Source organism: Oenanthe melanoleuca, chromosome Z (assembly GCF_029582105.1).
Source record: "Oenanthe melanoleuca isolate GR-GAL-2019-014 chromosome Z, OMel1.0, whole genome shotgun sequence".
NCBI lineage: Eukaryota > Metazoa > Chordata > Aves > Passeriformes > Muscicapidae > Oenanthe > Oenanthe melanoleuca.
The window spans coordinates 68519287-68534259 of NC_079362.1; the positions used below are offsets into that span (position 1 = coordinate 68519287).

Here is a 14973-nt window from a genome sequence, read left to right on the forward strand (position 1 = left end):
CAACTCTTGGATATTTTCTGGCTGTCTGTTGCTCACTCCTACTCATCATCAATAAAGTTTGCCAGTGATTTCACAAAACACATTTCTGAGCTCTCCTATAATTCAATCTTCACATGAGCCTTGCCTTTTGTCCTTTAACCACCATAGAATGGGAAAAATAACTACGTGAGATTAGCTGCATTAATTACCTTCACTGACAGATCTTGTTCTGTAATTGTGATATCCTACTTCTGAATAAATGCATCAATGCTTTTGGACTTTTACCCTCTACAAAAACCTGTTAAGAACCACTGGCAGTAAATATGTAACAAGATTTAGCCATATTGAAAGAAAATTTACCTGGCTATAAACCAAAGGAAAACACAAAACCAATTAATTGCAAAAAATTCTGGTTTTATGGGTCATGTCACACTTACTGTAAAGCTGAATCTGACAATATCCCGGGGAATATGGGGATTATCAGCTGTCAAGGTACGTGTAATTTCCGCTTTTAATTCCTTTGCAATAGAAACAAAATAGTATTATAAATAAAATTGCATTACTAATACAATGTACAGCAACAAAAATCACCATGTTTATGCTCAGTTCTGTGATGTACAGTTCATTGCAGATATCTCATCTGCAGGTGATGCCGCCGCAAGAGCAGTGCTTGGGGCAAACGTGGCTGAGAGTGGAATCCAGAACAGTCATCCTGCTTCTTACCACAGTATTTCAATGGGCTTGCTTGGTTTTAGTTCTCATCTAAGATATGGTAGTACTTGAAAAATGCTAGCTGCATTCTATAGGGTATGACAGACAACTTGCATCTTTAAAATTTACACTGTTCAAAAATAAACAATAAGCCCAGTAGCAGTACTTTCAGGATTGACTAATGTGAACAAAAAAAAAATACAGCTGTTATCTATTTTTACTGCCTGAGTTGAGGGATGTACATAAAGCTTCCCCGTCACAGCTAGTTTAAGGACAGGGAACAATACTAGAATTTCATAAGGCAGTGAGAAGAGGGAAACAACTGCAGTTGGAAGAGTGACCAACTGCAATGCTATTGAACCAGTCTGGGAAGAAACAGCAATAACATTGTAGGACACTTCTTGGTCCTGTGTATTGCTCACAGGCACCTGAAAAGCTCAGTGTTGGTTCTGGGTCCTCCCTAACTGAGTGAAGCCCCAGCCTCATATTCCCTTTTGGATTAGCTCCAGGCCCCAGTTAGCCCAGAACTGGGTTTCAAAGCACATTCTCCCTGTTTTCCTGTTGAAGCCATTTCAGCTAGTACTGCAGACACTATACTTCAGCAAGTACTGGAGTTTTACTCATGCAGAATTTCCTCCAAACTAATGGGTAGGCTTCTGTTTATGGAGTTTTGTACACATCTCATGTACAATGACAAGACAGGCCTTGCTTTACTCACAGCTTCAGTTAGCCTCAGCTGATCTGGGGATCTGACTACAGCCCTTGCTGTCAATCCATCCTCTCCTGTTTCAGATGTTTCTTCATCCTAGAACAGGAATAACAATCTCAGTAATGCCACAAGACTGACAGTTTTGCTCCTTGCCAAAGCAGCACTTTTTGAGGCAAAGAGCAAAGACATAAAAACAACATTCCCCCACCCATCATTGCTTTCAGCAGAGCAGATCATCACAAATGGCAGGTCAAAATGTGAAGATTTTCATATGGTTACACTTGACAGCAAGAGTTCAGTGGGTTGGAGGAGCTGCAGTCTGAAGATAATCCCTGCCCTGCCACAAAATTGGATTAACTCCAACAACAAAACTCAAGTGATTCCACTTCAATCTCCATTTAAAAGTTGGCAATCCTGTTTCCCTTGCCACGTAATGCCCAAGGGTATTATAGGACTTAAGGACTACTCAAGGGCATAAGCCAAGAACCTGCAATTACTCCTGACATGTTATTCTATAGGCTACACATAGAATTTAGTTTGAAATGCAAAGCTGGAGGGATCTGGCTCCTGGAGGCATGTTAATAATTTCTTGCAAAGGCCAGCATGTCTCCATTCCCCCAACAACAGCCTGCTGCTCTCCCTGGGCTAGCATTTGGTGGATGTCATGATATAAGGTCACTAAAAAGGAAATGAATCATTGCAGGAATGAATTTCCATTAATTGTCCTTAAAAAAAAAGTCTGTCAGAACACAAAGCTGCTGATTAAAGTGCTTAACTGCTCAGGGTAAAATTTCTGGTTCAAAATGTAATAAGTTGATTTAAAATAATCATTCTTGTAAATACAGTTCTCTCAGGCTTTCTAACTTTACAGCCATAAAAAAGCTGAGGATGAGTCCAAAGTGCAAGTACAGCTTATGGCTGAAGCTACAGATGCTGGACCCAGCAATGCTTTGCTACCTGCAGAGCACCACAAAGGTAAAAAGCACAATGCTGTGTCAAAATGTGCAGTGGCTGAAAGTAACAGAGAATTTTGCATATTCCACAAGCCCAGGGAAAGTTACAGGCTGCAGTCTTATTTCCTTCCCTAAGGGAGCTGAAATGAGGCAAGCTGTAAGGAAGGTCAGGCGCTCTGATGCACAAGAGATGATGACTGCAGAACAGTTGTTTGTGATTTAATGCTGCCCACATGAACATCTGCTTCTAGGGCATTTATCACACATAATTTGATGCCAGTCAGTTGCCAGTGGCTGTTTTCCCAGCCAAATCATATATGAAGTATTGTGGTTTTAATATTTTTATTTATGATTTTCATTTAAAAGCAAATAACTTTCAATTTTTAAAGGGTGAAAAGAGGAAACATTTAATGAAACAGTGATTTGTCCCACGAAAGTGAAAAGCTGTTTATTAATATGCCTGTTTAAAGTCACATAGACTGTTCTTCCATTCCTGTCAATGGAGCTAAGTAAGAGGAAGCTAGATTAAATCAGGGTATTCTAATAATTTATTTGCCCAACAGTAAAAAACATTATGGTGTGTCAAAGAAGTCAAGACTATTTTCCCCAAGGTTTGTACTTCATTAAGTGAATATGGGCTATATTTTGAATTTTCTAAACTAAGCAGGCAGTTTTCTCTCGGTGTAAGTCAGCTTGTATTTTGGAATTCACATCCCAAACATTTTATTTGAATGTTTTCGTACTGCGTTCTACCCAAATTGTGCCTTTGTTCCAGGTGATATTTTTTTGTCCCAACTTCCCAGTGTATTACCCTTCTCAGTGGAAACCTATAGCAACCTCTTGCTATCAACTGATAAACTGAGCTTTAAAAAAAAAATCTCATTGTTCAGACGAAATCTTTTTTGTATCTCAGCTAAAAAAAAGGAAAAAAAAAGAAAAAATATTTTAAAACTTAAGAATCTTACCCGTTTTTTAGCTTTACCAGCTTTTCCTGCCTTTCCTCCTGAAGATGCACCTTGGCCCTAAAGTGAGAACATATCCAAATGTAAACTTTCAAAGCACCATTTCTCCGAATTTAACCAAAGCAGAATAAAAGTTTGATGTTTGCTCCAATGGTATATTTTAAAAGCTGACAATACCAGCATTCTGTCTATAAATTATCTAAAGGAACGACAGCCACTTTCACAACACAGGACAGTGATTATTCAGCATGAAGAAATGCCAGGCTCTGTCCTAGTACAATGCTACTAGTCTGTCCTAGTCTGTGATACACCCAAATGTCATACATACATTTTAGTGCTTTGGTCAAACACATTAAAAGGCTGCTTCTGTCCCAAGTGCTTGCATGGCACAGGGAGCCAAAGACAGTAGATATACATCCACAAAGCCATGAGCACTGAGAAAAAATGGAAAACACTGATGAACAGCTGGGAAATTAACCACTGTCAACACCTCTCCACACATGAAAGCACAAAAAATTTATTATGACAGGCTTTAAGGAAAACAATTAAATAATTGTTTATAGGGTACCTTATAGAGGAAGACTACCCTACCCAGAGTCAAGGACTAACAGAAGGATATCACTGACAAACCTTTGTGAAAATTTAACAGAAAGTGGGAGAGGAAATGAAGAGGAACCTTTTGAGGAGATGCTGAGGGATAGACAGAATCATGAGCCCTAAAGTACAAAGAGAGTTGATAAATCAAACAAAGGAAACAATATTAGAAACCTTGGAAAGGACAGCTTCAGGATGGATCACAAATACATTTGATGATATGGACAAAGAAAGCAGAGGAGTTACTTGGATAAAGGTGTTTGACTTTGTGACAGAAAAGAAGGGGATACTAGACAAGAGGGAATGAAAATGAAGGGTTGGGAGAGCAAAACTGATTTTTTCAGAACAACATTAGAGTATGCCTTTCAGTTCAGATCAAAGGTCCAAGTAGACAAGTATCTCTCACTAACACTGTGGAAACAAGGTATCTATCCTTTCTCTCCAGTATGACCTCTTAGCTTGCCACAGAGACTTGAACCAGAAATGCTATTCTTTCTTCTTCATATCAGTGAACCTTTTTCTCCACAAATTCATTCCGTGATTTTGGAATCCATGCACATTTTTAGCATGCACAACTTCCACAGCAAGGACTCCCGCAGTACCGCTACATGGTAATGCAATGAATCACTGCTTGCTTTTTAAGTCGCCCATTTGTTTCTCTCATTTGGTTTCCTAGTTCTTCATCTGAAAAGCCCAGCTTTATTACAATATCTATTCTTCCTCTTGTCTTTCATATGTCTTAAGAACACTTTCAGGAGCACAAGCCTCCACAGAGATCCCTACACTCCCCTTGTGATTCCCCCTCATTATGAAAATGAAATATTCTCTTCCACCTCCTACTTTCTATGTATTAAACAATTAAGCAACCATAAAGACTTTGACCCAGAATCCCCAAGCATTGTTCATCAAGCCCCATTACTTGTTAACACTTGACAATATGAATTCAGAAAAGAAATATTTTCAGAGAAGAACAAAGTTCAGCAAAAATGTAAGACTGTGTCTCTGTGTTCTTTCTCTTTGTACAAGCTAAGACACATAAAATTGCTGTTACTAGCAAGGCATTAGGGATTATCTTTATTCCAGAAGATACATATTAAAAGCTATGAAAAATTAGCAGAATAATACATTTCTGTGCTTAGAAAATGTGCCTCACTTTGAAATAAAAATTTTTGTGATGCAGGTGGAAAAAATAAAAGTTATAACATTTTATTTACAGTTCCACCATGGGCTGATTGCAGAGCAGAGAAGCTAAGATGTCCCATGTCACAACCACTACTGAGATGACTGGATCACACAGTTGGCTTGTCTCCCTTTTGTGATTGCTTGGCAATGGGCAACAGAGGGTTCTCTATGACAAGGACCCTCCTACTTAAACAGATGTGACTTAAACAGATTTTCAGAGCAGAATTTTATTCAGATCCAAATCAAAATCAAATTCTTAAACATGAAACAAAGTCTACTTACTATTATCCTTTGTAAATGGGTCTACAAAAGCATTTATCCTTTAGCAAAGGCATTGCCAAGGTGATCTGAGGATAATTAGTTTTAGCAGGTGCACAGATTTCAAATAACATAATACGAAGAGCCACCTGTGAATAAATATCTGCAACAGTATTAAAATCCAAAAGTGGGACCAAAGAAAAGCTAGATCTATGAGTGCACTAGAAGGAAACAGAACAAACCCTGACCTGCTTCCCATACCACAAAGAGTTTGTAGAGTAGAACATGAACAATTTTTCTAATCAACCAGGGACCTGTGTATTTGGCTGTATTTCCCTTGTCTTTGTACAGTACTATAATGGTTTTATGACTGGAATTTAATGATGCAACATTACATCAGGCCTGGTATGAAAGAGAGACCCTGAAGAGACTCAGTATATGGCATGGAGGAGTACAGGAAGGAGATTGTAAGATGTGGAGCATATACTTGACATCATAGACCCCACAGCTATAAGCATCTAAACACTGGCCAGTTAGAGAATTGCAGACCTGCAGACAGGGGAACTGAAGAAAATCTGGTTTAGGGGTAGCAAAGAAGACAAAAAATAGTATCTAGTTCACTGAAAAAGCACCATATGTAGTAATACCAGGTGTAATGTGGAGCAATGGAAAAAAAGAAGTGTGAAAATAAATTAGCTAACATATAAAATAAACTCCAGGTGACGAAGAAACCATCAAAATGGACATCTTATCCTCCTCATGAAGGTTTCCAGTTGCTGGCAACTTATCATAACAGTCCCACCAACACCACCACCAGCAGCAAAATCAAACCATCAACTTTAGGAGTCAGAGCACTGGAAGAAGGGTGAGCACAATATCAGAAAAGAGGTAGAAACTAGGAAACTTTCATGCAACAACTTTAACCATAGTATCATTATTAATGATTTTTTTTTTTTTTTTTTTTGCACAGACGTATTTCTTATTTTCAGTAATGAATACATCTGGACTGACCAGAATGTTTAGACTAAAATTTCAGTCACACTCACATGAAATCTTTAGTTTTGTAAGCTGTGCCTTCTCTTTGCCCACACACAAGATTTTGAGTGCAACAAAGTTTACAGACTATTGCAAAATACATAACCTGTCTCTGAAAGTCTTAGCTTTGACTCTATGTTTCTAACCTTTATTAAAGGATGGCTGTTGTGTATGACTGGGAGAGGGTGTTCAAGGAAGAGGCTTCATTGCATGTGTCAGTGAGATTTACCAGCCTTCTCCATGCATTATGCCTGCTTTCCTACCAGCCTCTACTTGCTGACTGAGGCAGCTTGCTCTGGGGCTCCCTGGAACTAAGCAAAGTAGTTCCCTACAACAGGGAGCAAGAACATGACTGACAGGACATAAAATTATACTTATTATGTCTGTTATTTTGAGCTAAAGAAGCTCCAACCACTCCCTCCAACCTGAACAGTTATGCTTTAACTACTTTGTTATGACACAGATCCTTCGTCAAATGCTACACTGTAAGGACATATCCCACACCAAAGACATGATAAACCTGAAGTGGGAGGATGGGAGCCAGCATACAGAGATCAGTGTGGGTCTGGGGCTTTCTTCCATGTGTGCTCCACAAAGATAGGACAGCCATACCTGGAGCAGTCTAAGAAGGAGCTGGCCCTTAGCTTATTCTGGGGTCATTCAGCAAAACTCTTGCCTCCTGGCCAGATAAAACATTCCTCACAATGCAGGGACCTACTTCAACAACAACAAAAGTTGTATGACTTTTTTGTTGGATATTCTGTACTCCTGCAAGTGAAAGTGAAGACTGTAATTCCACTTGACTCAGTACTCTACAGAAGTCAACATAAAAAGCAAAGACATATGTTGCTCTGCAAGCATCATTCCTGCTAGGATTCCTGGAAGGTTTATTCCAAAGTATCTCAAACTTTTTGAACCCAGCTAGAAGGTGGCACAAAGATGAAAAAATAAGGTGAGGAAAGATGAAATCCTAGTATTTTGACAATATTAGAAGTAGGTGAAGGTGATCAAAACTAGCAGATCTGTTTAAAACTATTACAAAAAGCAAGTTGGGGAGCAAACATAAGTCAGTCAAAAATACAAAATCTTTTACTTGGTCTCCTAATTTAGATAATAGCGCAGACAATTCTGCTGTGCTGCTTGATGAAAATGGCAGTCCTTACATCCCTTTTTATTGGTGTATCTGTATTCTGTTATTTTGCTGGAATTTTTTGCAAGCTCTCATTCTCTGTAAATCTTTCCAAAGCCAACACACTTTCCCTTTTCATACTTTTTCTTAAAAGCTCTCTCTGCCACATTAGCTATAAAGAGTCCTCAATACCACCTAGGTAGTTTGTGTCCTGCCACCATGGCTCTGAATGATTGTTACTGCTTCCTCATTCTTCTTTTTACTGTAACAATGCATTACCCATAAACCGTGATTAAAAATGTAATCTTTTTGCTCTGACAGCTACCTAAAATACATCACACAGTGTTTGTACAATAGGGAAGAGGTCATGAACACATCTGCAATACAAATGAAAAATAAATTATAACTGTGAATCAACATAATTATTGTATATCCACTAGTAAGACGTTTACAATAACTTGCCTTCATAAGCATGTTTAAAATTCAAGCACATTTTTGTGTATCACATTAGCTACAGGGAGAAAAAAGTTAACAGACTATTATTAACATCTCAATAAGAAGCATTCAGAACTTAGAAAATGTGAGAATTAAGGTTGCCAGGGAAACATGCATTTCATCCCATTGGGCACAGGCATTATGATATACAGCTTAATTCCATAGTCACACACTTTGTTTTTTGTAGGTTTCCTGCCTCACTTCAGTCCTCCCAGGTTATGTTGCTACAGATTATTGGTTTATATTGTTCAGCATCTAGAGTGGTGGGGGCTTTTTGTAACCATAGCATAAGTCAGACATCCAACAAAGAATTATTCAATCCAAATAGCTACATTTTAGCAAATTCTAGGTAAAGATAAGATATTTTTGCTACAGGAAAAAAAAATTCAACAGTCTTTCTAAATCTTCCTAATAAATGTGCTCCTATCCCTGCCTTTAATAATAACATAATTAACAAGAAAAGGAATGTGAATAATCATGAGGAATTTATATTAGATAAAAAACAAGGAGACATGGTTGCTAGGGAACTAAGGAACAGGCAGGAAACATTAAGGACTTTCTCACCTCCAGGACACCATCGTAACTCTGACCACTCCGGGAGATGTTCAAGTGTTCCAGAGAAAAATGCCAGAGTCAGAATTAATGGAGGCTAATCATGTTTTACTCTGATGACTATCTTACATTAAAAAAATTAACAAACTGCCACACTTCCAACAGCGAAAAGATATTAGAAGCCTGTAACAGTACTTAAATGAAGGCTACAGAAGACCCAAGTGAATGTATCTTTCTGGATCTTTCTTCCAGGGTGTGTACGATAGCAGCACCTTGGAATTCTTCCCTGGGCCAGACATCTACTATGCTACAAGATGAATTGACTATTTACTACAGCAATGATACCATAATCCAAAAAAATTATAAAAATGAAAAGAGGAAACAGATGAAAAGTGATGTTTTAAATGCCATTTAATATTCCTTTCCCGTCTCACAGCTCCCTCGCAGTCAAGACACCGAGAGGTACAAATAGCTGCAAAATCAAGTCCTTCAGCAGGAAGTCTTCCTGCTGCTCAGCTATCCAACAAACATTTCCAGTTGTATTTTGGGTAGGATGTCTGGGTGATATATATTTAATTTTTCTGTAGTCATAAAATAGGAAAATCTCTGAAGTTTTTTCCAAGTCTGTTTCCTTCTCAACTGCTTTTTTCTAGAGTCCAAATTTTCAACTATTTCATAATTTGCTGCACAAAACCTCTGACTTGTCAGTGGCAATTCTGGTGGTAAATATATCATCCTGGTGACCTAGGAAGCAGCAATTTACTCTCAAGAGCCAGTATTCATTTAAAGCCAGGTTGAATTCTGAATTAGTGAGCACAGAAATCATCCAGGAAAAATGTGTCTATTCCTCAGGTTCAGCCCCAAGGCCAGCCCTGACTATCCAAACAGGAGATGCAATGATTGTTACCACATGTACTGTGCTGCCATTCAGGATAAGGGCTGTCACTACAGCCTTTGCTGACTGGTACATCTTTCTCCAATACTGCCAGCTTAAACTGTACCCTTCAGACTTGGTCTTTTAATACGTCACCCTACAGTGAGGATCCAGACACCACTACTCACTGACTCCTTGAGAAATGTAAAATTTCTCCTTATGCTTAAAGCATAAGGGTGGACAAGTAGATCTGGATTCACAGATCCAGCCTTAAATAACAGAGAACTCAGTAGCAGAGATGATGCAGGTTGGTCAGTCCGACAAGCTGAAGTGTCAGTTCAAATTAAGCAAAATTTCCAAGAGCTGAAAATTGATTTCATATTAATGAAACGCTCATCAGGGCAAATGACAAACCTAGACTATATTTTTTAATATAATTAAAGAGACAATCCTGCAGCCTTTCTGCTTCTCATGCTAGCTGTCACCATAATAAAATCAGGCTACAAGGTTGAGCGCAGCATACTCCTGTTGAGTTCATCTTCCTGAGCAGAGACAATTATTCCCACTTCCTCTCCAGCACAGCACAGAGATTAACTAGAATTGTGGGGAAAATGTAATGTACTTGTAAAGTAGTAATGTGCTTGTTGGATTCTAAAAGAAAGAGGTAGAGAGACATTATGACAGCTAAGCTTAGCCTTTCTGTAGAACTATTTAATAAGTTTCCTGCTAGCTTTTTATTCCTGTTTTGAATATTAGCAAACTCCATAGCAAACCACCAGTTGGCACAAGGAGCAAGAAATCACAGCATGGAAACAAAGTCACTTCCAGCCCGCCCTGCAGCAGATATTTATTTGCACACACTAGGGATGCCAATTTAAGAGCTATTTGCCAATGCATTCTATAATGTTTTCTGAGCAACACTAAATGGAATGTTTGTTTTATATTCCATGGATGTTCTAATGCATGTTTAAGAACAAGTAAGCACCTTAAAAGCCTTCTCAGGGGAAGAAAAAAAAAAAAGAAAATAAGAAAATATTTTAAAAAGTAAACTACATCTCATTGTTTTCTGTCTTTGGAGGACTGATCTGATTGTTTCTTTTATGACTTGCTGAACAGCAAAGAAGCTGTTTCCATGTCAGTGCATGTGCAAGACCACAGCGGTAACAAGAAATGCCTCTCTGTCGTAATTCAGACCCTTTCTTAACACTGCTAAAGTGATATGCTCCTGACACAACTGATACAATTGAACAGTCTGGTTTTGTATTTTAAATGCCAAATGTATGCAAGGCCTGCTAAGGAACTATAACAAGATCTTGCTTCTCTTTGAGGTGGGTGCTCTACGCAGCTTACTCAAAGTTTTTCCTTGAGCGACAGAACAAAGGCACAGAAATCTGAAACAAAAACTTCCAACCTGTCAAACATGATCAAAATAACAATCTCAAAATCACTAGCCACTTTCTTTCATCATCCAGGACTATACACGGGACTGACACAAGACCAACAGAGTGATGTTGTCTACCCTAACACTTTCTGCATGTCCATGCACCTGCCTCATATGTCAGTGTTTTTAATGCCACACTTCTGAGTGTCCTGTTTGCCATACTTTTTTCAGGGAAGCTGAGCATGTGATGCACCCATTCCCTTGAGTCTGATGCAGGGAAGTTGGATTATGCCTTTCCATAATTCCACATCCCTACAAAAAGCTGTTGAGCTCAACTGTGCATAATACATTTCAGATCTGAAAGGAATGGTCATTGAAGTGCAGAATATACAGAATATAGGTGTTATTTCCAAAGCTGCATTGGGAGCACAAAGATTCAGACATACAACACTATTTTAAGAATTTGAACACTGAAATTTCTTATTAATGTACACAAACATATGAAAGCCTACAGGTATTTATAAATAAGGTTTGATTAAGTCAAGCAATTCATCTGGAACACCACAGACTTTAATTCTTGATCAACCCAATGATCAACCCAACTTTGACATATTTTCACCCATCAAGTGGCTGGAGACTGAGCTGGAGGCAGAAATCACCTGGATAAAGAAAAAAAAGAGGGTAATAAAGCAATAAACTGATGTTAGAGGAGAAGGAAGACACAAGACAGGCACAGAAGAAGAGCAGACAACCCCCACATAAGGGAGAAGAAGAAAAAAATAAGAATTGATCACAAAGCATGCGAAGATCATGGAATTATGAAAGCACAGGAGGAGCTGGAAGTGATATAAGGTAATAGAGAAAGGTGTACATATAAGTATCCCAGCTTTGAGAACAATCTCAGAAAGAAAATTTTCAAAGTGAAAACAGTCAACAGTGAAAAACCTAAGTCAGAGAGGAATAAAGCAATATATAAAAATCCAGAGGAATAAAAAGCACAGGGACAAGGAAAAAGAGCATAATACTACAGAAGAATTCTTGCCAAGAAATGGAATCTAAACCTTGATCCACCAATGCATTTCACAGTGGCAGTGACCACTATGGCCCAGTAGAGATCAAACATCTGGCCCTGGCTGGGCAGTGAGTAGTGCAAAAGCATTCACCCCCCACACTCTCAAAGCCACTGAGAGGTCATCTGTACTCTGAGACAGAGAAAATGAGGCAAAAGCCTCTGGACTCAGAGTCAGGTAGTCAATCTTGCAATTCCTCCATTGCAAGAATATTCTAGCAGTTAAAAGGATGAGAAACAGCAATCAGATTTAACAACTCAAGGCAAATATAGGAGATGCAATACAGAAAAAGTTAAAATTATTGCCTTTTAAGTAATTGTGATGAAAGTTATGCGAAAAGCCAAACATCCTCAGAGTTTAAATAGTTTATGATGCTTCAAGAGCATTAAAATAAAAGGAATGCCTTTACAGCATATTAAGTTTTTCAACCATGTCAGTCAAAGCCTCTCCATTTCAGAGTATTTGAGATAATGGCTACTGAAAATGCTAAAAATATTTATGTGGAAATTTTGAAAAGAAAAGAAACTGAAATTCAGAGCAAGCATTTCATCCCCAGTTTAGTTTGCATCATTATTAATGTTTTTTTTTTTTCAATTTTATCTTCATTATCTAGGACTGTGGATTTTGATTCTAAGTTTGTGCCCTTTGGCAACTTTATAAAGCCCTTTGTATCTTGGAACTTATTAGTACTTACTAGGAGCATCAGAGTCCCTAATTCCTCTCACTCTTGCTCACATTCCAGCTAACCCTCCTCCCATGAATCCTATCATCAAGTACATTGGGATTGACCTAAACACATTAACAAAAGGGTTTTATCAACCGCTTTTACATCAAACACTTTGATCCTCCAGTAGCAGAGAAGTTCTAAGAATTAATCAAATTAATCTGAGTTTTTAATCCTAAAAGAGGATGCATGCAGACATGTCCACATAGAGCCCTAAGGAATATAGTGAGGTCTCACAGACACAAACCCCACAGCACTGTAGGGTTAGGGCCGGAAGGGTAGCAAATGAACCCTCTTTATTTCTTGAGCTGAGTAAAGACCAAACAGCAAAGCAAAAGGAAAGAGACAAAACTTACAGCTAAGCATAACTAATTTTTTTTTTTTAATTTTTCTAAGAAAAAGGATTCTATCCTGTGTGCTCAGTGTGTTTGGGAGATACTCGGGCAGGCTGGAGACACCCAGAGTGCATTAGAACCTGCCTTGGAAGGGGTGTTGCATACTGGAAGCGTGATGAAATGGCCTGACAATGTTTGAGGACTTTGCAGTCTCACAGGATTGAACAGCATGGTGATAGAGAGAGGGGTGCTGCAGCTTTGTGACAGGCTGGTTTGAACAGCTGTGTTATGCCACAGACTTCTATGAAATGCCACAGAACTTCAGGGAGTCATGGGCAGCAGAAGAGAAAGGGTGACACAATATAATGCAGCCAGGACTCAACAAGGCCAAGAGGGGCTGTGCTGGCTCACTCCACTGCCACACCCAGTCCCGTGGTTTACAACTCTGTGGGGCAACCTAAGCTCTCACTGCACCCCCTCAGCTCTGCTTAGCAGGACCCAGGTGTATTGGCAGGTGACAAGGTACTATGAGCCCGCAGTGTGCCCGTGGTGCTGCAAATGGTACCCGGAGGTGCATCGGGAAGATGTGGCCAGCAGACCAAGGGAGCTGACCCTGCACCTCCACTGGAAACCAGCTGAGGCCACATCTGGAGTGCTAAGTCCCGTTCTGGGCTCCTCAGCACAAAAAGCTACTGGAGAGGGCATAGCGAAAGTCACAAAGATGATTTGGGGTCCAAAACATTGCTTTTATGAGGAGACACTGCATGTCCTCATGCACTGCTGGCCCTGTTCAGTCAGGAGAAGAGAAGGCTAAGAGGGGATCTTATTAATGCATAGAAATATATCAGAGGTGGATGCCAAGGGGATGGTGCCAGACACTTTTCAGTGGCACCCAGTGCCAGGACAAAACTAGAATGCAAGAAGCTCCACCTCAATTTGAGGAAGAACTTCTTTAAGCTGAGAGTGGCAGAGCCCTGCAACAGTTGATCAGGCAGATTCTGGAGTCTCTCTCTCTGGAGACATCCAAACACCCCTTGGACATGTTCCTGTGTCACCTGCTCCAGGTGACCCTGCCTTGGACTGGATGATCTCCAGAGGGCCCTTCCAACCCTAACGATTCTGTGATTCTGCGAACCCGGAGAGAAAGATTTGGTCTGCAGATTGTGACGTCACGAGTGACGGTTTGGGGGACGGCGACGTCACCGCTGGTGTCACACCAAGGAGAGAGCCCAGAGCAGAAGCCGAGGGCAATAGTACAGAGGGGTTGCACAGCGGCGTTCCCTATGATGGGCCGCCGCCTCCTGCGAGGCGTCGCAGTGACGTCATTCGCGCGTGACGTCACGGCGCATGTAGTGACGTCACAACAGCGTTGCCACCTCGGGAGTGCGGCAAGCCCTTACCTGCCGGCGCTTGTCGGCCGCCTTGGCGGGCATGGCCGTCCCTCACTGCAGCGGCCACCCTCCGCCGCAGTCCCGCGCCCACACGGCACGACGGAAGTTGATGGCGGCAGCCATGGCAACGCACCGGAAGCGGCGGATAGACCCGGCCATTCCCCCACCCCCCCCCCTTTCCCCTCGAGGGAGTGAATGGTACATCCCAGCAGCCGCTGCAAACAGAGCGCCGCTGCCCAGGCAGAGTGACAGCGGGCCCCGCCCCTTGATGAATATTCAAATGAAGGGCGGGGTCACGGGGAACGGAGCCGCTCGGCCTCGACCTGGTAATCGAGGCCCCTCTCGCTCATGGATATTCAATGAGGGGGCAGGCCCCGGGGAATGGAGTGACCGGGCACAAAACTGGTTGTAATGGTCACACCCTCGAATGAATATTCAGGAGAAGGCGGGGCCGCAGGGACACCGCCATTCGGTCACCGAACAATGACAGCGCTCCCGCCCTTCATGAGTATTCAAAAGAGGCGGGGCAGGGAGCCCAGCATCCGGGCCCCGAGAGGGGGCCAGCGGCCCCGCCCCTCATGAATATTCAGAAGGGGCGGGGCGGTGGCCGGACCCGGAAGCGCCGCGGCTGAGTCACGG

At 40.9% G+C, this 14973-nt stretch overlaps 1 protein-coding gene across 1 annotated transcript in view; it reads right to left on the minus strand.

The window, feature by feature from the left end:
* The window catches only part of DNAI1 (dynein axonemal intermediate chain 1), a 136428-nt gene extending 121963 nt beyond the window's left edge, over positions 1 to 14465 (minus strand). The window contains exons 1-4 of the mRNA XM_056513014.1: positions 14344 to 14465; positions 3318 to 3374; positions 1409 to 1495; positions 417 to 497 (exon numbers count right to left, since the gene is read on the minus strand). Of these exons, the coding sequence (XP_056368989.1) occupies positions 417 to 497; positions 1409 to 1495; positions 3318 to 3374; positions 14344 to 14376 (258 nt within the window). The 5' untranslated portion in view covers positions 14377 to 14465. The remainder of the gene's footprint in view (positions 1 to 416; positions 498 to 1408; positions 1496 to 3317; positions 3375 to 14343) is intronic.
* Positions 14466 to 14973: the final 508 nt, after the last annotated feature.